The sequence below is a fragment of the Poecile atricapillus genome, chromosome 14 (assembly GCF_030490865.1).
Source record: "Poecile atricapillus isolate bPoeAtr1 chromosome 14, bPoeAtr1.hap1, whole genome shotgun sequence".
In the NCBI taxonomy this organism is placed as follows: Eukaryota; Metazoa; Chordata; class Aves; order Passeriformes; family Paridae; genus Poecile; species Poecile atricapillus.
The window spans coordinates 14,659,694-14,679,823 of record NC_081262.1 but is presented as its reverse complement, the minus strand read 5'-3'; the positions used below and the strand labels follow the sequence as shown (position 1 = coordinate 14,679,823).

At 59.1% G+C, this 20,130-nt stretch overlaps 1 protein-coding gene across 3 annotated transcripts in view; it reads right to left on the bottom strand.

Annotated features, from left to right (window-relative positions):
• Positions 1 to 20,130, bottom strand: part of RAI1 (retinoic acid induced 1) — a 73,956-nt gene that overhangs the window by 3,570 nt on the left and 50,256 nt on the right. For 2 of the 3 annotated variants that reach the window (XM_058849457.1, XM_058849455.1), the window contains one exon: positions 278 to 5,906. In XM_058849457.1, coding sequence (XP_058705440.1) covers positions 278 to 5,890 — 5,613 coding nt within the window. In that variant the 5' untranslated portion in view covers positions 5,891 to 5,906. Of the gene's footprint in view, positions 1 to 277; positions 5,907 to 11,637; positions 11,797 to 20,130 lie in introns of all 3 variants that reach the window. The other variant, XM_058849456.1, reaches the window with a different exon arrangement.

The following is a 20,130-nucleotide window of genomic DNA, read 5'->3' as shown; positions in this document are numbered from 1 at the left end:
GGGGATGTGACAATCCCAGGGGAGCCCAGTCGCCTTCCTAAAACGTAATACCATCGATTATTTCTGTGCCTAAAAGGGAGAGTTCAGGTGCTATCAGAGACGCAGCAGCACAAATCTCGCAGGGACTCAGAGGGACTCATGATGCTGAGCACCTGCCCTGCTCTCCCAGGGCAGAACTATTCATTTCCATCCCGACCGGAGGCGCAGACACGGGAATGACGTTGGCTGAAGGAGGCCAGCGGAAGATGCCGCCTCGGGCGTGTGGCCGAGCTCTTACCAGGTCGGCAGCCGCCTTGACAGCCTCCTGCAGCCCATAGAGCTTCCCCGCCACCAGGAAAACCCCAGCGGTCCATACGGCACAGGCCTCGTGCAGCCAGTGCTCCTGCGTGTCGCCCGCCGGCTCCTGCGGCGGGGACTCGGCCTTGTGACATTCGTGCCGCCGGGGCTTTTCGGCCGCCTCCTCGCCCTCTGTCCTCTCGTCACAGCAGTAGCAGCTCTGCAGCCGACGGAACATTCCCCGCGGGCTGGAGCGCAGCGCGCTCTGCTTGGCCGCCTCGGCGGCCGCCTCAGGCCGCGCCGCCTTCCCGCCGCCGCCGCAGCCGCCCTCAGTCCCGCGGGGCGCCCGCTCGGCCGCGGCGGGCACGGTGCAGTCCTCGCCCGGCCCCTCTGCCCGCGCCTTCTCCTTCAGCCGGGATTTCTTCTTGGGCAGGCAGTCCTCGGGGTAGTAGGGCCCGCAGAGGTCCCCCAGGTCCTTGTAGTTGGCGGGGTTGCGGCAGAGGCAGCAGACCAGGCACGCGGCGCTCAGCGCCTTCGACACCACCGGCCCCATGTGCATGGTGGAGGAGGCGGGCAGGGCCGCCCGCGGCCGAGGCGCCGGCCCGGCCGGTCCACGCTGCAGCCGCGCCTCGTCGCCGGGCGAGTTGACGACGGTGCAGGTGGTGGAGAACTCTCCGCGCCGCTCCACGCGAACGTAGGGAGCGAAGGGCGGGGCGCGGCTGTCCGCCCGCAGCCGCTTGCAGGAGATGTACTTGAGCCGGATCTCGGGCTCGGCGGGGTGCAGGAGCGGAGCTTGCTGGGGCTGCTGCCGCCGCCGCTTCCCGCGGCTCTTGCACCGCGCCGGCACCGCCTTGGCCTTGCCGTGGCCCAGACGCTTCCGCTGCCGCTTGGAGTAGCCGTTGTAGTTGGAGTGGTTGGCCCGCGGCTTCGGCCCCCGCGCCGGCCCGGCGGCGGAGCGTCCCTCAGCAGGGCCATCGCTGCTCCCCGCCTCCTTCTCCTCAGTCTTTGGTTTCTTCTCCCGAGGCGCCTCCTCCGCACCTCCCGGGCCGGCTACGCGCTCCCGGGGCAGTGCTGGTGGCAGAGCAGGGCTCAGGGGCGCCTTGGCCATGCCCAGCGCTGCTGCTTTGCCCTTGCGGTTCCTCTTCTTGGGCAGGAGCCCCAGGTTCTTGGCCACCATGTTGGGGCTGGACTGGGTCCCCGGCGTTGACCCACAAGCCTCCCCCTGGCAGCCGTCATGGGGCAGCTTCTTCCCACCACCCGGCTTCCCCTTTGGTGCTCGGCCGTTGGGGTTCCGGCAGAGCGGCTCAGCCACCGGCATTGTGGGCACCTTCTGTGCCGCCGCCAGCTTGGGCAGCCGCGCATCGCCCACTGCCACAGCCACCCCACTGTGCTTCACCACCCGCTCTGCCCCAGCTGGGCTCAGGGAGGAGCCGTAGGCAGCTACTGTGGCTGCCACTGCTGTGGCCGCTGGTTTGCACGTGAACTTCTTCAGGTTGGGTGAGGTGATCTTCTGGACGATGGCCTCCAGCTTGAGGCCGCGGCCCTTGCGGGGAGGCAGCACTTTGGTCTTGGTGGCCTCCTGGAAGGCCGCCCGGGAGGTGATCTTGATGCAGACATCAGGAGCCTCCTTTGGCAGGGGGGGCTTCGGGATGGCTTCGCCAGAGCTCTTGGGGGGCAGCTTGGCTTTCACCTTCTTGGCCACCGGCATCTTCTTGAAGAGGCTGGGGGGACCCTCTGGCTTCTCCTCCTTCACACCACCACTGTTGCTCCGCAGGACCAGGTTCCTCTTCTTGGTGGGGATGGGGGAGATGAAGGTGGACTTCCTCTTCAGTGAGTGCAGCGGCCGCTCCGACATCTTGCCCCCCACACCTGGCCCTGCTTTGGGCAGCTTCATCCGGGCACCCACCTTGCCCTCCTTGTGGGGGCTGCCTGGCGCTGGCAGCTTGAAGGCAGGCGGGAGATGGTTGTTGGATATGAGCTTTTTGGGTGCTTTGCAGTTCTTCAGCCGGACGTCAGCTGCCCGCTTGCCCCTCTGCCGCTTGGTGTAGAAAACCTCCTGTGTCTTTGTCCGGGAGCGCAGGATCATCGACCTCTGGTCCCTGTCCCCGGCTTCCACTGCATCCCCCTCCAGCGGTGTCGGCCCTGCCACCTCCTCTGCCGCCACCAAGCCAGGCACCAGGAGGGTGGCATCACTGGTGTTTTGGACCACCCTGGGAGCCGGCCGGCTGTTGCGTTTCCTGGTTTTGAAAGCCACCCGCTGCTTCACGCCACAGCCCGGCTTCTTCCCCAGCTTCTCCTGGTGCGTGGGGGCCTTCAGTCCCTCCAGGGGGGCAGGGGCGCGGGGCTCGGCCAGGGCGGTGAAGGAGCGGGTGCACATGCGTGCCGGCAGACCCTCGGCTGGAAACCGGGGTGTTTGGCTCTGGGCGCTCTTGCTCGGTACCTCCGTCTGTCCATCTGGCCCCAGGCAGGCACTGGCCACGCTGCTGGCTGCTGGCAGCTCATCGAATGGGCTCAGCACGGTGCTGCCGGGGCCATCCCCCTCCGGCAGCCGGCAGTGGACCCTCTTGTTGCGGAGGCTCTTGCCCCGTGACACAGGCTCCATCTTCCCCAGCACATTTTCGGGTGTGATTTGCTGCTTCGCCATTACCGTTGAGGTGGATTCAGCATCAGCTGCCTCCAGGTGGGACGTCTCCCCTCTGCCATTCTCCTCCTCAGGCTGGATGTGGGGCAGAGAGGATTTGAACCAGCTCTTCACCTTGGTCTCCGTGCCCACAGCAGGGCCCAGAAGGATGACAGACTGGCCAGAGAGGCGTGGGGTGGGAGCTGAGCTCTCCTTCTCCACTGTGCTGACAGTCTCCTCAGCAGACACAGGCACCTCGCTGGAGGACAGCACGGCTGGCATCTCCGGAGGCTTGGGTGGTGAGGCATCATACGTCACTGACTTCTGCTCCGAGCCAGCCAGCTCACAGAGTGAGGAGTACTCCTCTGCCTCCAGGTCTGACTCCTTCAGATCTGGCGAGGAGATGATGGGGATCTCACTGAAGTCCCCAGCTGAGCAGCAGTGCCGGGTATCCTGCAGCCATCTCTCACTGTCTGCCTTTGTTGCTTCATCGTAGGTCAGTGTCTCCTCCTCCTCCTCCATCACCTGCTGGCCAAAGTCCTGGACTGGCTCACTCTTTGCTGGCTGCTCTCCATCGCACAGGTCCAAGCCGCACGCGTTTTTTTTCTCCTTGCAGGAGCTCACCAATTTGCTGGGGAACAAGCCCTTGGGGAGGTCGGTGGCCTGAAGATCTTTCCACCGCAGGCAGGCCTCACCCAGGCTCTCCTCTGGCCAGTCAAAATGCTCCATGGCATTTTCAGACGCCACCGAGTTGGCGGTGGTGTTTGAGTAGCAGCTGTAGCCGGTGGCTCCTGCGCTTGACGTCGCTGCCGGCATGCTGGGCTTGGAGTTGAAGGTCAGTGGGGCAGTGTCCTTCAGCACATCCTTGCTTTCAGTGGCTGCAAACTCCACCTGGGAACCCTCATACACCTCCTCGCTAAAGTCCTTCCCCGTGCTGGCCCCTGAAGCTTTGTCCAGCTTGAGGGGCTCAGTGAGCGTGCTGGAGTCGCCCTGGCTGGGCCAGGCACCCTTCACCATGGAGTCCAGGCTGGGCCGGTGGTTCTCCAGCTGGAAGGGGGACTTGGTGGTCTCCTTGCCCAGCATGGGCAAGTTGGCCCAGGCTTTGTCTGCCTTCTCGCTGATGGCATCCTGCAGGACGATGATCTCAGAAGCCAGCTCCTCCTGGGACAGGGCGCTGAGGAGCAGTCGGGGGCAGTCCCGTTCATTGCTCACATACTTGGTGAAGGTCTCCAGGGGCAGGGTGGCGTGGATACTCTGGAAGGAGTCATCTGATTTGGTGGACATGTCATCTGGAGAGGTCACAGAGCAGGTGGACACTGACTCAGGCTTTGCCTTGGAGTTGCTGTTCACGCGGGCAGGGCTGCGGTTCTGGTTGCAGTACAGGAAACTCCTCTCCAGCTGGTCCTCTGACCCACTGAGATAGTCAGTGTCCTGTGTCTCAGCGTGGACAGACTGGGGGGTGCTCAGTGGGTCAGACAGGGGGGTCCCCACCTGCTCTGCCGAGTAGGTGCTGCTCTCAGGACTGCAGTGCTGACCCTTCAGCTGCTCAGGGGTCCTTGCTGGGGTCTTGATGCCCTTTTTCTGGGGTACAGCAGCTTTGGAGAGCAGCAGCTGCTGGACAGTGTTGGAGATGTTCTCCACCTGGGAGGTGAGTGCCGTCAGGCTCTGCAGGCTCAGGTCTGACAGCAGGTTTTCGGGCAGCTTCTCCTTCTGCAAGTTTTTGCAGTTCCCAGATTGAGCGTCAGGGCTTGTCCCATCAGTGGGAGAAGGGTTCAGCAGCGGCATGAAATGGCTGTGGTCAGCAATGCCGGCCGGGAAGGCACCAGCATTCATCGGCTGCTGGCTGTATTGGAAGTTCTCCAGGTTGGGCATCAGAGGGGAGGGAGTGGAGCTGTAGGATGGGGACCTGCCGACAGAGCGAGCCGGCGAGTGGCTGGCGCTGGGGCTGAAGGTCTGGTAGTACTGCTCAGGTGTCCGGACGGGCGGCGCATCGCCCTGGCAGTAGGTCTGGCCTGGCTGGTTGTAATGTTGGTACTTGGCCAGGTTTTGGTAGTGGAGGGTCTCTGAGGCGTGATGCCGCCCCTGCATGGGTTGTGGGGGCTGCGGGGGCTGCGGTGGCTGTGGGGGCTGCGGTGGTGGCGGCTGCGGGGGCTGCGGTGGTGGCTGTGGGGGCTGCTCGTAGCCGATGCGGTTGGGCTGGTAGCCGTGCAGGTTGGGCACGCGGGGGCCAGGGGCCAGGCTGGCAGCGCTGCCCAGGGGCCGCTCCAGCGGCGGCTGCCCCGAGGGCGCCGTGCAGCTCTTGTAGGAGTGTGCCGGCTGGCTGCCCCCCGGCACCGAGGAGTAGGTGGAGGAGGCAGGGAAGGACTGGGAGTGCTGCCCGAAATGAGGGCTCTGTGAGAAGGGCATGGGTGAGGAGACATCGTTGGGCAGTTTCTGCCGCTGCAGCTTGGGGTAGGGGAGTGTGGGCGGCTGCTGCTGCTGCTGCTGCTGCTGCGGCTGCGGCTGCTGCTGCTGAGGCTGCTGCTGGAAATGAGTCCGGAAGGGCAGTGAGGTGGCCGCTGGCTCATGGTACGGCCGCCCACCCGCCAATGCCACTGTCTTCTTCATCAGGTTGTCCTCATACTTGGCCACACCACCAGGCAGTGCCTGTGGCTGGCCACCCCACGCCTGCAGGCTCTCGTCCCCGGAATACCGGGCCGGATAAGGGCTGTTCTCCTGCACGGTGTAATTGGAAAAGGCTGGCCTGCCCTGCAGCTGCTGCCCCGCTAATTGCTTGTTTCCCCGGTGGTATTTCTCCACGGCGCTGTTCTCATAGCCCGCGTACGGCAGCTGCTGCTGACTGTAGTACTCCTTCGCCACCAGCCTCTGCCGCTCGCAGTTCGGCCCTGCCTGACTTTGATGCCTGTAATTCTCCAGGCGTGATGTATCTTGTGAAGTCGGCTGGTAGCTCTGCTGGTTGCCATGGAAACCACACCTTTCTCGAAAGGACTGCATGGCGCGGGCTTGTTATCTGCGAAGAGAGAGAGGCGAGAATTCAAATGAAGCGTCGCCACCGCGGTGGGCCGGGGACCGAGAAGGCCGATGTCACCTGCACCATGGGGACATCATTGCCTCACCTCAGCTGCTGGGCACTGCCCCACTGGGCATCGTCTCACAGCCGCCCTGGAACGCAGCACGTGATGCTGCATCACCTCGCATCGCCCTGCATTGTCTGGCATCACCCCATGGTGCACTGAATTGCCTGCATGGCCTTGCATTGCTCTCCAACACCTCACCTGGTGTTTCACCTCTGCATCTTGTTGCCTTGCATTCACCCTGAATTGCATCGCCCCGATTTGCCCTGCATTGCATCGCCTCCCACTACCTACCCTTGCTTCGTGTTGCCTTGCATTTCATCACCCTGATTTGCATCACCTTGCATCACATTGCTTTGCCTCATCCTGCATCGCATCACTTTCCATTTTGACTCCCTGCACCACTGTGTTGCCTTGCATTGCCCTGCATCGCCTCCTCCTGCCTCACCTCACATCACCCTGCACCACATCACCTTGCATTTCATCTCCCTGCATCGTGCTGCCCTGCATTGCATCGGCTTGCATTGCCCTGCATCTCATTGCCCTGCACGGCATCCCATTGCCCTGCATCCCATCCCTGTGCACTGCACCGCCCCGGAGGGCAGCAGCTGGCTCTGTGTCACCTCGCATCGCTCTGCATCGTGCCGTGCCGCCCTGCATCACATTGCCTGGCGCTGCATCTCCATCTTGCAGCATCCTGCATCCTCCTCTATCCCATCTCCCTGCATCGCAGCACTGTGCCCATGGGCAGGAGGGTGCTGGGGTCTGGTTGCCTCCTCCCCGCCTGCAGTGGGCTCAGCCACCCTCCTGCCACTGCTGCTGCTGAAGCTGCCCATCCCTGCTGCCCACCCCTCCCTGCCTGGTCACCTGGTGCAGTGACCCCCCACCCCATGTCGGGGTCCCTCTGCTTTGTGTTTCACACACCCACCACCCCTCACATCCACAAATCACTCCCGCCCTTCTCACGCGCCTCCCCAGGGATGCCGGGATCCTGCGAGCGCCTCTGCACACCCCTCTTATCGCCATTCTTTTTAATTATTGGGCTAATTACTGGAAGCAGCAGCGCGGAGGGCCAGAACCGCAGGCTCTGCTGCAAAAAAAGTCATTTCAACTCGCTGGCTCTGCCCATCTCTGCCGGCTGCTGCCTCCCGCAGCCCCCCCGGCCCCAGCGATCCCCCTGCCCCGGCGCGATGCCATCTGGAAGCTGTCTGCTCCTGCCAGCAGCCGTCATTACCGAGTGCCTCGGCACCGTCGTCATTAAAGCTCCCCATTTCCTCACCCCTCTTGCTCTGGGAGCAGAGACACACCTGGGTCACTGGTTTGATCTCTTAAGGCAGTCAAGTGGCTTGTGGGGGCTAATGAAGGGCTTGGTGGCAGGGGGATGCATCCTGCCTGTCCCCAGCACTGGTGGGTTGAAGGTCCTGGGGTGGACACAAGCCTGGATGAGACAGAGATTTGTCAGTCTGGGTTAGGGCAGCCCCAAGGGTCTGTTGCTGTCCAGGGACATCCCCAGTGCTGCTCCCTTGGTGACACCAGTGTTGTCCCCTCAGCCTCCCTCAAGGCAATGAGTATAACAAGAGGAGAGGATGGGGTCTGACGCTGCCAGCGTCTGTCCAAGCCCATCCCAGCTCCTGGCACACTTCCCTGTGGAGCCAGGAAGCCTTGAGCTGGGACATGGATTTGTGTGTGTCCCCACATGTCCCTCCATCACCCTCATGCCACTGCCACAACATGCCAAACACCACATGGTCCCTTTGCTGGCAGTTCTGCCACAGCCACTTAAACCACACTGCTGGTTTGACGAGTCCCAGCTCAGCCCTTTTCCTTGCAGCACCCACCAGTAACACCTCAGTACCTTTTTGGGGTCTACACACACACACACAGGGCTTTACTTAGCTCTGTTTCCATAAACACCAGCTGCTCAGGCATGCACCAAGCACACAGTGTCCTCGGGCACCACTGGAGCCAGGCTCAGTGCCACCCACACCAGCCCAGCACCCCATCCCTCCCTGTTCCCCATCCCCTTTTGGGATGTTTTCCATGTCACATATTGCAGTTGCATCTTGTAGGCTCTGTGGACAGCTGGATGCAGCTAAAGCCTAAATTCCAGGGAAAAGATGGGTCAAAAAAATCTGAAAAGCTGGCACAAAAAGCCCCTGCCACAGCATGGTGTCCTGTGCCAGCCCTGTGCCGGTGCTGCTGGAACAAAGGCAGGAAAATCAAAGGCAGGCTGTGGGGCAGCCCTGGGCTGTGGTGGGAGAATTAATGGGAGCAAAGGGCCCTTCATGCTGTGTGGGAGTGGGTTTGAAAAATGAAACTGGCTTGAGGAGACCCTAGGCTGAAGCTTTAGGGGGAGCTTTTCTCCCCTTTCTCCTTTATTATTAATTATCGTGATTAATTAATTATTGTTATTAATTAATTATTGTTAATTTTCCAAACAGCTGGGACAACGTCGGGATGAGCAAAAGCGCACGGTGCGAGGGGACGGATCAGTCACCGGCACACAGAGGTGGGGATGCACAGAGGGAACGTGTTCCAGCTGAAATCCTACAAGCCCAGAGCCACGGTCCCATGTCCCTGTGGGCCCCTGGGAGGGGACAGGCTCATCACCAGCAGCACCCGGAGCTGTTGGCAGAGCCAGAGGCCAGCTCTGCCCTCGGATCTGCCACAGCGTTGCTGGGGAAGGGCCGTGCCAGATGTTGTGCCTGATGTAGGCTGTTTGCGAGCAAACGCTTTAATGGCATCAAATCAAGCTGTCGACAGCAGGGAGGTTACGGCCTTCCCCCGGAGAGGGAGGTGGCTGTGGCTGGTCCCGGGGGCCCTGCCCACTCACTGTCCCTGCTGGATGTGCTCTCCTGACCCTGAGGAAGCTTCCAGCCACTGCCTCTGAGATGGGAATCGATACAGGGCTGTCGGTGCACGGCTGTGGCTGGACACCTGCCCTTGGCAAAGCCGTGCTGTGGCCAGGGCTCATGGAAGGGAGAGGGCAGGCACCTGGGGCCACCACGGTGACCAGCACCACCCTGTCCCTGGGCAGTGCTCACTGCTGGCTACAGCCACCACAGAGCATCCATCCCCTTGGTGCCAAGGGAGCACGGACACCCCAGCACAGCCCCCGTGTCACTCATGGGGGACACGCAAGGACCTGATGCACCTCCCAGCGCCAGGGCACGACCTAGGGCTGTGATGGTGCACGGGGTCATGCTGCCACGGTGCTGGGGCTGATGCATGGCATGGTAGCTGATGCATGGCACGGGAGCTGATGCATGGCACAGGGGCTGATGCATGGCACGGGGGCTGATGCATGGCACGGGGGCTGATGCATGGCACGGGGGCTGATGCATGGCATGGGGGCTGATGCATGGCATGGGGGCTGATGCATGGTACGGGAGCTGATGCATGGCACAGGAGCTGATGCGTGGCACGGGGGCTGATGCATGGCACGGGAGCTGATGCATGGCATTGCCAGGCCAGCACACACAGTGGCCTGCCTGCTGCTGGGGAGGATTTGTGCTGCGTGGCTGGATTCCGTGTTATTTTCCTCCCCACTACTCCTCCCTCCTTCCTTCCTCCCCTGCCTTCTCCCCTTTCCTCCCCCTTCCTCTTGCCTGGCAGGGACATGGCATGGCCGGATCCGGAGCCCTCTGAAGGCAGCCCAGGACTTCCCGTGGCAGGGACCCTCGGTAAGCACCCGAGACCCCCAAAGCCTCAGCCCCAGGGGGCAAAGGGCGTTCCCCGGTTCCCTGCACGCCGGCCTTGCTTCCCAGCTGCTGCCTCATCCCGCGGGGCCTGATCCAGCCCTGCTGCTCCTCCGGCTGCTCCCTCGCCTTCGCTGCTGTGCCATCAACAAGGACTCAGCGACTAAAAATAGCAGCGTGCTCTCGCAGGGGGATGCTCCTCCATCGGAGCAGCGCTGGCACCGCGGACACCCCGTTCCCCACCCCAAACCCCCTCCGAAGCCGGGTCCCACACCCAGGGGTGCAGCCCCATCCGGTGAGGGGCTATCGGAGCTGGGAACGAAAGGATTGGACCCCCCCCGGATCCCCCGGCAGCTCTCAGGGAGGGGAATAAGCGCCTATCGAGTAGCGTCAGCCCCGGATTTGTTTAATTGTGAGCTGGTGGAGTTTAAAGAAACCCTTTCTGGCTGGCTGCCACACCGCAAAGTGCTCCGGAGAATTTGATTATTAAGGGAGGAGAGAAAAGGGGAGGCTGCGGGGGGGAGCCGGGGTGTGTGGGACAGACCAGGAAAGGGCATCCTGCCTCAGGAGCTGGGAATGAGAGGAACTGGGGAGATGGAACCCAGACTGACCCCCCTCAGCAGTGCAGAGGGACCCCTGGGGCTCGCCGGGGGTAGGAGCAAGCCCTGCACGCAGTTGTGGAGCTGCTGCTGTTTGTCCCTGCACCCCACAGACACCCCACTGCCAGAGCAGCCCCCCCTTCAATGTCCCCTTCTGCGAACCCCTTTAATGCACCCTCTCCCCAGTGCACCCCTTAATGCGCTGTCCCAAATAAACCCCTTTAATACACCCCAATAATGGTCTCCCTCCCCAGTGAACCCCTTTAATACACCTCCCCAGTCCCTCCCATCACCACCAGCATCTCCCACCACGCCAGTTCTCCGTCCCAGTGCAGCGCCTGGGGGGGTTTGGTACCCCAGGGCAGCCCGCAGCCCCCCCAGCCCCGCGTCCCGCCCCATTTCGGCGCTCAGCCGACCGGAGCAGCTGTTCCCTGCACACTTCACTTGCCCGCAGATGATGATAAATGGAGCTGGGGCTGCGCCGCCCATTGCGTGGGGGTGGGCGGATGTGGGGAAGGAGGAGGAGGAGGAGGAGGGGGAAGGATGGGGTCCTCATCTCCTGCAGCCCCCACCCAGATCACGCTGCTCCTCCCATCCAGCTGCTGGGGAATTCCCAAGGCAGGTCCCCCCCTTACCCAAACCGCCCTTCCCGGGGGTTGGAACCTGCCCAGGGAATTCCCATCGCAATGGGGCGCATCCCCGTCCCCAGATCAGCGGCTCGTTTAGGGGCCACAGTCCTTCCCTGCTGCCCCCCCTCCCAGCTCTGCTCCTCCCCAGTGAGGAATTTTCCTTGGGAAAAAATCCACCGCCTGCGAACCGCACTCATGACTCAACGTTTCTGCTGGCCCCGGTTCCTCTGTCGCTTGCCAGGGGAAGCCCGTGGCCGCCCCAACCTCATCCCCTCACATGGAAATCCGGCTCAGCCGCCAGCTCCAGCCTCTCTCCCCTTGGTTTTTCCTCCTTTATTTTAGAAGCGGGGGATTGGGTCCTTAATGTCAGAGATGGGAGGTTTGCAGAGGGTTGGGCTGGGGAGGATGATGGGAGGTTCTGGGAGTCAGAGCAAGTTGCTGGGGTTTTTTTTTTCTTGGTGGTGGAAAATGTCAGTTGGTAAGGGAGGATTTGAAAAGGAAGGGAGGAAAAAAAAAGAGGGAAAAAGAGGAAGAAAAAAGGGAAAAAGAAAAAGGGAGGAAAGGAAAAGAAGAAAAAGAAAATAAAAAAGAGAAAGAAAAACACAGAGAAAGAGGAAGAAAAAGAATAAGAGAAAAGAAGAAAGGAAAAGATAAAAGGTATAAAAAGAAAAAAGACAAAAAGACAAAAAAAAGGGGGGAAGAAAGGAAAAAAGAAGGGGAAAAAAAAGGCTGGAGGCTTACAGCAAAACAGATGCTCAGCCTGAGCCTTCTTGGGCAAATTCCCTCTCTGGAGGTGAACCATGTTCCACTGCAGAGCAAAATTCATGGCCGGATGTGCCATGGAGTGAGGCTCCACATGATCCCGCTCCCAGCCAGCAGCTGGACATCGACCCTGGGGCTCTGAGGGGAGAGGAAAACCAACCCTGCAGGAGGCTGGAAACACAGCAGAGGTTAGGAGGGATGCAGCAATCCCAAACCCAAATCCTGGCCTGCCTGGAGCTGTCAGTACCACAGTGCCAGGGCACCAATGGGCACAACCGTGGCTGTGGGGTTGTTGTCACCACCATGGTGACCTTGAGCCAACCCTCCAGCTCACCCCAAGTGAGCAGCACGGGGCCAGCACAGGGCCAGTGTGACAGCCTGGCCAGTTCTCCACATGCTCACATTTTTCTTCTTTACTCATTTTCTACCTGACAGGTTGGGATCCTTCTTCCTTCCTCCCTTCCTTCATCCCTCCCCTCCTGCTCTCGGCCTGACTCACTTCAATTCCAATAATACTTAACCATTCCAATCATTACTGTGACCGCTAATATTAACCCTCCCTTCTTCTCCCACATCCTGTTTGTCTCCCCTGCCTCAGTTTCCCCTTGAAGCAGGACAGAAGCTCCATCCCTGCAAGGAAAGGCAGACACCATGCCCTTGGCACCCTCCTCTGGGATGCTGATTCCCCAGGGGGGTTCATGCTGCTTGCAACAAAAATAAAAGCAAATAAAAGCTCTCCCAAGTATGGGAGAGGGAAAGGATCCCAGTCCTGGATCTGCTCTGCATTTCGTGAGCTGGTTGCTCATGGATGTGGTTGGATGCATAAGGCTGCACTCCCTGGGGAATGTGACAGGGGTGGCTCTTGGTCCCCTGGCACCTGCTGACCTTTCAGCTGGAAAATCCACTGGGTTGGAACCAGGACCTCTCTCTAGCTGTGCCTCAGTTTCCCAACTGTAGAGTGGTCTGGGCTTCTTCTGGGGTCCAGTGTTGACACTGGGATGTGCCAGCCCAGGAGCACTGGAATGGAGCAGGCTCGTGTCCCAGCTCCAAGATCCTGGACCTCCTCCCCAGTGGGTCTCTCCATCCCCAACAGAACTGGAGACCCCAAAGGATGACAGGTGGCATTCCCAGGACATTCCCAGCTCTTCTGAATGTGCCACTGGGTCCAGGCCCTCTGGTCACAGCCAGTTTTTCTATCAGGAAAACTTCCAGCAAATTCTGCCACATCCAAAACCAGGAGGCCCCAGGTGCTGTGGGATGGCTGCTGACAGCAAAGGACAGACCCTGGCACCATCCCATGCCTTCTCCCCATCCCAAACTCTCTCTTCCTGTCTGGGAGGAGATGTGGCTTTGTCCCAGTGTCCCCACCATGTCGGGCACATGGGACATTTACACCTGTGTTTTAGAGGAGCGCTATTCAATTATCCCAGAGATCCCCAGTCCCTGTCTCACTGAGACCGCCTCACTGGGATTCCAGGTACAGGGGGCATTACCCTGTCCCCCTTTTGCCTTCCTGTGGCAACTCCTGCCTTCACTTTTGAGGCAGCCAACCTCATGATCCAGCAACCAGCAGCTTTCCACTGCCATCACAGCAAAACCCCTCGGATATGGGCACCCCACAGATGCCACGTTTCAGCATCTGCCCTCAGACAGGTCCATGCAGCAAAGCCAAACCCGGCTGTGCCGCTGCCGGGCTCTGCCCTAAGCCATCCCCTGCCGGCAGCAGACAGCTCGGTAATGAAGTGTAATGCTCCGACACTCCCCTGAGTGACAGTGGCCAGCACCGGCTGTGTCCCCACGGCTCAGCACGGCCTCCTCTGCCTGCCAGGGAGGGGATGAGCATCCCCTTGCAACAAGCAGGGCTAGGGGCTGCAGAGTGGTCACCTGCTAGGGGATGCTGAGCAAGAATCCCCTGGGGGAAAGGAAAAATAAGAATAAAACGGTGTTGAAAAAACAAATCATGTAAAAAAAAATAAATATATATATATATATAAAAGAAAGGAAGGTTGAAAATAATAAATTGAGGTTTGATGCTGTGTGGTAAATTATTTCGGAATTATACATTCTCCAGCTTCAAATCCTGAAGACAAATACTGGGGCAGGTGAAGTGGGAAGCAGATTTCCAAAGGCCTTTTCCCGGCTCCAGGTTATTGACTCTGTCAATCACAGCGGGCGCCGTCCCCACCTTTGGCACCCTGCAAAATCGGTTCCTTTTGTTCCTGCTGAAAAACTGGGGAGGGGGAAGAGGAGGGGAGAGGAATTTGGGGCAGGGAACTTCCAAAAGAGATGATTAAGGAGTTAATCTGCCTGAAATAGATAAGGAGCTTAGAGCTGCTGGTATTTGACTGTCCAAGTTTGGATTCAGCGTGTCTTAAACACTGGCTGGAATGTACTTAGATATGACCAAAGTACATGTCCCCCCGAGGAATTACCAGGTTGCCAATTAGATTTGCTTCCCAGATTCACTCAAACCTTCACAAGCTTCTTCAGAGCAGGAAAATTGCTGCCTGTCCCTGGGGAGACACAGAGCAGCCGCTGCTGCCTGGCCCCGCAGCCAGCACAGCACGGCATGGCACGACTCGAGATCCCCGTGGGCAGCCACAGGATTTGCAGGAAGGTGGCACAGCCAGGATGATGGCAAGGCAGGGATGCCTGTGCCAGGGTATGGGGGCACCAGGCATGGCCTGGTGGGTGCTGCTGGGGGAATTTGTGTGGTTTTGGGTGCTTGGGGTGCTGGTGCCTTGCCCTGGTCATGGTGCCTGTGCACTTGGGGGGGTTTTAACCAGAGCAGGCTCAGCATTCCAAGGGGTTGCAGAGCCACGGCTCTCCCTACCTCCAGCCAGGCTCACAGTGCTGCCACACAGCCAAATCCAACCTAAAACAGCCCAGCTCAACCTCCAGGCAGGGGACACAACATAGAACAGAACCATGATGGCACACAGGGAAGGCAAGCAAACACTGAAATGTGAACAAATCCCAGCGGTGAACACTCGGCTCCTGGTCCCTGTGGGCACCCAGGACATCCCAAACTCACCACAACCCAATGGAGCAGTGAGAACCCCTGCCCATGCCAGGGTGAGGGTCACCACTTTGCCACAACAACTCCACAACTCCAGCACTGGGACGAAGTGCAGGTAGAAGAACAACCCATGCCAAAACCCTTCCCTATCCATCCATTTTAACCACTGCATTCCCATCCTTGTTATTTATGGTACTTCATAACATGATGGTGAAAGTAATGGAGTTTGGGGGGCTGCATGACCAACACAGATATAGGACCAATATTGGGGATCCCACCATCAGCTCCCACATGCAGGCACCAAGTTCCTTTCCAATCCTGGGCTGTATTTACTAAATCTGAGCTCAGTTTCTGTGCTGGCATCCCAACCCCATTGGAAAGTGTTGGGAGTGGCAGCAGGTCTCACCAGGCTGGTGTGGCACTGTTGGAGTGGCAGCAGCACTGTGATGGAAAGTTGCTGGAACATCAGCTTTGGATGCTGAGTCCTGGTAACAGTTGCTATGTGAAACATTCAGAGGTAGAATTTACTGTCACAGTTAATAATAGATGAAGGTTTTAGAATTTTTGATGCTTTACATTTTAAGCTGTTTGATTTATAATGTTTCAGAAAAGGGTGGGGGGAGGCAGGAACTGAACAGCAGCACGAGGTAAACAAAGCAAGTGGGGCAAAAGGTTCCATCCATCCATCCATCCATCCATCCATCCATCCATCCATCCATCCATCCATCCATCCCCCTGCCTGTTCCAGAGATGTGCTGAGATCCCCCATGGCCAACAATGGGATGGGGTCTCCCCATCAACCACCAACACCAGTGAGCACCCTGGCACAAAACCAGGGCACGACTGGGATGGAGCCCCTCAATTCCACATCACACTTCATTCTGGGGATTTTTTTTGCCTTCATCTCTTCTCCCTGTTTTCATTCCGGCGGGTTGCTGGGTTATTTACTTGCTGGCGCTCCTCTCTCCTCTCCTCTCTTGCAGGTGTATTTCAAGTAGCTCCGTAAATAGCAGCGCGCGGCGTGCCTGCAGCGGGGCGCGCGGGTCCTGCTGATTAGGAACACGCTGCCAAAAAAAAGAAGGGTCTCACTTCCCTGCCAAGCTGTCACCCTGTTTCCACAGTGTCCTGGCATGTGGGGATGCTCCAGCTGGATCCCGGGGGCCTGGTGTCCCTGGAAAGGAGCGGTGAGCACAGGTGCTGTGTGAAGAACCTCGGTGTCTCATGGTGTCCTTTGGTGTCCTCAGTGTCCTGTTACGGGCCCCAAAGCCCTGTGATGGCTTCAGCTCTGGCAAATTCTTCCTGCTTCTTCCAAATGCTGGAGCATCCCAACGTTTCCAGTGCGTGTGTGGAGCATCCCAGCACCTCAGATGTGTGGTCAGAAGGATTTAATCCCAGCTCAGCAGGGCTTCAGGTCATGACATGAGAAGCAGAGGGGGACTCCACACTTCCTCCACCAGTGCTGGGCATGCAGTGACATCTTGACAAAACTGGAGGGTGGGATGGAAGAGAGGGGTTTCCCCTCTACTCCCCCAGACACAGAGAGGAGATACTTTGCAATGCTGTTGGGAGGATGTGGTGACTGGAGCCTCCAACACCTGAAGACATTCCAGCCCTAACCAGCTCCATGGCTCCTGCCAAAGCTCTGAGTGCACACAGGGGCTGCCAGACCCCAGGAGGTGGCTGAGGTGCATCCCACACCCTCCAGCCCCTTAGGAACTGCTGTTTCCCCCAGGACTGAAGATTCCCAGGGGTCCTGGGCTGAGCTGCCCCATGATGTCTCAATCAGGGCTGTTCATTGCTGTATTTACATATGCACATCCCGGCTGCAGCCGAGTATAATTTCCTTATAAAGTGGCTTTGACACACGGGGTAGCTTGCCTTAATGAGGAGGGTGATTCCACAAAGATCCATTACTAATGGGCTTGGGGCAGTCAGTGCCCGTGCACACAGGCTCCCAGTGCCAAACCCAGCACTCAGATCTCCCCATGGACACAGCATCCCCACTGGAATTACATCCACGGCTGAGCCAGTGCTGGCAACCTCTGGCTTGGTGGGATCTCACCCTGATCCCGGTAAGATCCTGTGCCTCAGCCAGCTGCCTCTCTGCCTTGCATCAAAACTCACTTGGAGGTCCAAAAAGGCAACCGTGAGGCACATCTTGGCATGGAAACCACTCAACCCTTCCCAAAAAACAGCTCCAGGGAGGGAGATCGAAGTCAGCACAGCACTGGAGTCCCCCAGTACACACGAGGTACCTGAAACATCAAACCATCCATGTCCCTGTCTGCACAGGCACCCACTCTACGAAGGCACCATCCTGGCACCAGCTCTGCCAGCAACCAGCCCGTCATTAGCAGAACTGCCTAATTTAAAATCATATTACAACCCGTGACTCCCACGAGAGCAAGTCCCTCCCTGCAGAGCCCCGACAAATTCAATGCAGAGGTTCATCCCCACCACTGCCCCCGGCCTCTCCCGGGGACCCCCGTTAGTGGCGGGTGCCTCGTTAGCCGGCCTTGTGCCGGCGATTGGCTGCGGCTCGTTCGTGGCGTTGAGCAGCTTTGCCCCAGACACCTTCTCCTGCGACCGGAGGCGCGCTACGTCCCAGGGCACTGTCACAATATATTAAGACGCAGCGCTAAAAATAAGCAACAGCAAAAATAAGCAGGAAAATCGCGGTCCCTGCCTGCCCCTGCCGGCCTCGCACCGGAGGAGCTCCCGCTGCCGCACGCGAGCTGGGGAAGCACGTCAGGAACGAGAGGATTTTGCTGGGTTTTATTAAAAGGACGTGTTTTTCTCCCCTCCCTCCGCCCCCATCTCCAGCCTCTCTAAGGAGCGAGCCCCGCGGTGACACACAGCACTTGGTGACAAATCATCCTGGGGGTGGGCGGTTTCTCTGCAGGCTGGTGGTTCTGGGCATGGCCACAGCTGGCGTGAGGCCCTGCCTGTCCCTCTGGGGTTGGAGCAGATCCTTGCCCACCCCACACAGCCCAGGATGGGGCTCTGCCCCTTGATGGGGACACCGCAGGAGCCACGGGTGCTGCTCCGTGTGCCCAGCCATGATGTGCCATCAAAGGACAGATGGGTTTTGGCCAGCCCAGTGTTAGCCACAACAGCCAGGCTGGCCCCCTGTGGCTACCCCCATTCCCACAGCTCCCCAACATCTGCAAACACCCCATTCTCCCCTCTCGCTGCTAGCCAGGCACGTAAGTGCCGGTGTGGCACAGCCCATGGGATGGGAGCTGGAAGAATCCTCTACCTGGGGATGCATCTTGGATCACCTGGGGAGAGGGCAAGAGGCTCCTCCTGCCGCCTCCAGCCCACGGGGTACCATCCTCCGTGCCGGATTCCTCGGGGCTGTCAGAGGCACCGGCAGGGACACAGCCCCTGTGTGTCTCCAGGAGATGAAAGAGCAGCTCCGGGCTCAGGGACGGCTCCGAGCCTCCAGCCGAAGGCGTGCGGCCGCCCTGCTGCCTCGGCTGCGGCTGGAACGAATGCGTGCACATACCTCTGCCCCGGCACGGCTGTTTGCTCTTCTCTTCCGCGGCTGTGATTGATTAAAGGATCAGGGACATCTGAGAATGGAGGCAGCAGCGGCAGCAGCAGAAGCAGCTCCCTTTGGACTTGGAGAGCTTCCTTGCCTGCTGCTTGCTGCTGCCGTTGCCTGTCAGGCAGCTTTTAATCAAGGTTTGCTTATATCTGCAAAGGCCTTTCCCAGAGGGATGAAGGGAGGAAAAGAGGGGGGGAGAGTATATTAACATGCCAGCCACCCTCCCTCTCCCTCTCCTTTGTTTATGGAGAGGGTCAGTGCTTGGAAACGGCTGGCGGGGACCGGGAAAGGCGCTTTGGGGGTGCTGGGTTGTGGTGCAGCTCTTGGCATGCCCAGGTCTCATGGCATAGCCAGGGGGAGGGAGGGCATCATACTCAGCTGGGATGTGCTCAATAACAGCACCAGTGTGTGGAGGGAGCAGGACCTGGGGGCCAGGGCTCGGTGGCTTCCTCTGGGTGGCCCTGGATGCCTGGCATGTCCCCACAGGCACAGCAGGGAGGGGACCAACCTGTATGCCCCCCAAATCGGGGTCTCAGCCCAGAGAGACCAACAGCAACCATATGCTGAGTCCAGCACTGTCCAGACACCGAGAGCGCCCAGGTGGAGAGAGCCCAGGCCACCCCATGCCACCCCTGGCCTCATGGAAGGTCAGGGTCTCCATCCTCATCCTGGGACTGCAGTCAGGATGGCCACATCACAACGCCCCATCTCCCTTCTGCAGGGTGGGCTCTGGCAGTGAAACCAGGACTCAGAGGGAGCCACACCAGCCCCACACCTGCCCTAGGGCAGGGTTTGCCCCATGGCACTGGGATTTCAGCACTGCTCAGGCTGGGAGCACCCAGCACTCCACCATCACCCACCACCAGAGCCGTGCACACCCGCACAAGCCATATGGGAGGACAGGTGACCCCCAGCCCCATGTCCCCTCATCAAGCACTGTCTCTGTCTCCACTGCCATTCCCACACATCACTTTGGCTCTCCACGTTATCTTATTGCTCAGCTAATGACCTGCTAAAAGTATTATGTGAAAAACCGTGCTCTTAGCCAGCCATTAGACTGGTTAGGACCAGCGGGTCATGCTTTATTGCTTTAATAACGGAGTTTATGAAAGGTCGTCTCATAACTGATAACATGCATAATTTTTGTAACTTAATTAATGCTGCTAATATACTGGAGTCTCCATCAGCTGCTGGTGCAACTGATGCGCAGTTTACATCCCAAGCAGGGATGGGAAGAGTATCCCAGGCCAGGCTCTGCCCTCTGTCCTTGCCAACCAGCACCCACAGTGGGAACACAGTTCAGATCCACACCAAAACCCCACCGTGCCTCTTCTCCACACTGGAGCATCCTGTTCGGAAATGCTCCAGCAGAGACAGGGAGTGCTGTGAGTGGGCAGAGGGAAATGGGAACAGATCCAGTTCCCAACCCCACAAGCCTGAAGGGAAGGGATTTCTTTGCTTCTACTCTGCCCAGCCCATGGAGAAGACAAGGCAGATGTGGGACCTGCAGTCAGGGAGAGTTTTACCTGTGGAAGAACCAAAAACCTCTGAGGGATGGGAGCTGCTCCAGCAATCCCATACATCTCTGCCTGAAATTACAACTGAGCAAAGGACTTTTGCCTTGATTGGGGATTTGTGGCTGTGGCCCAAGAGGGTTCCCCTGGGAACTCCTGGACAGACCCTGCTCCTCTGGTGATGCTATGGGCAGCCAGGCTGGCACAGGGCAGGATCCTGCTGGAACTGCCGCCTTTCTTCCCTGGTTTTTAAGGACAACCTCCTTGACAACGATTTTGACAGTATTTTTTGAGAATTCCTTTCAAGAACACCCTCCTGTGAGGGTGGTGAGGCCCTGGCACAGGTTGCCCAGAGAAGCTGTGAATGCTCCATCCCTGGAAGTGCCCAA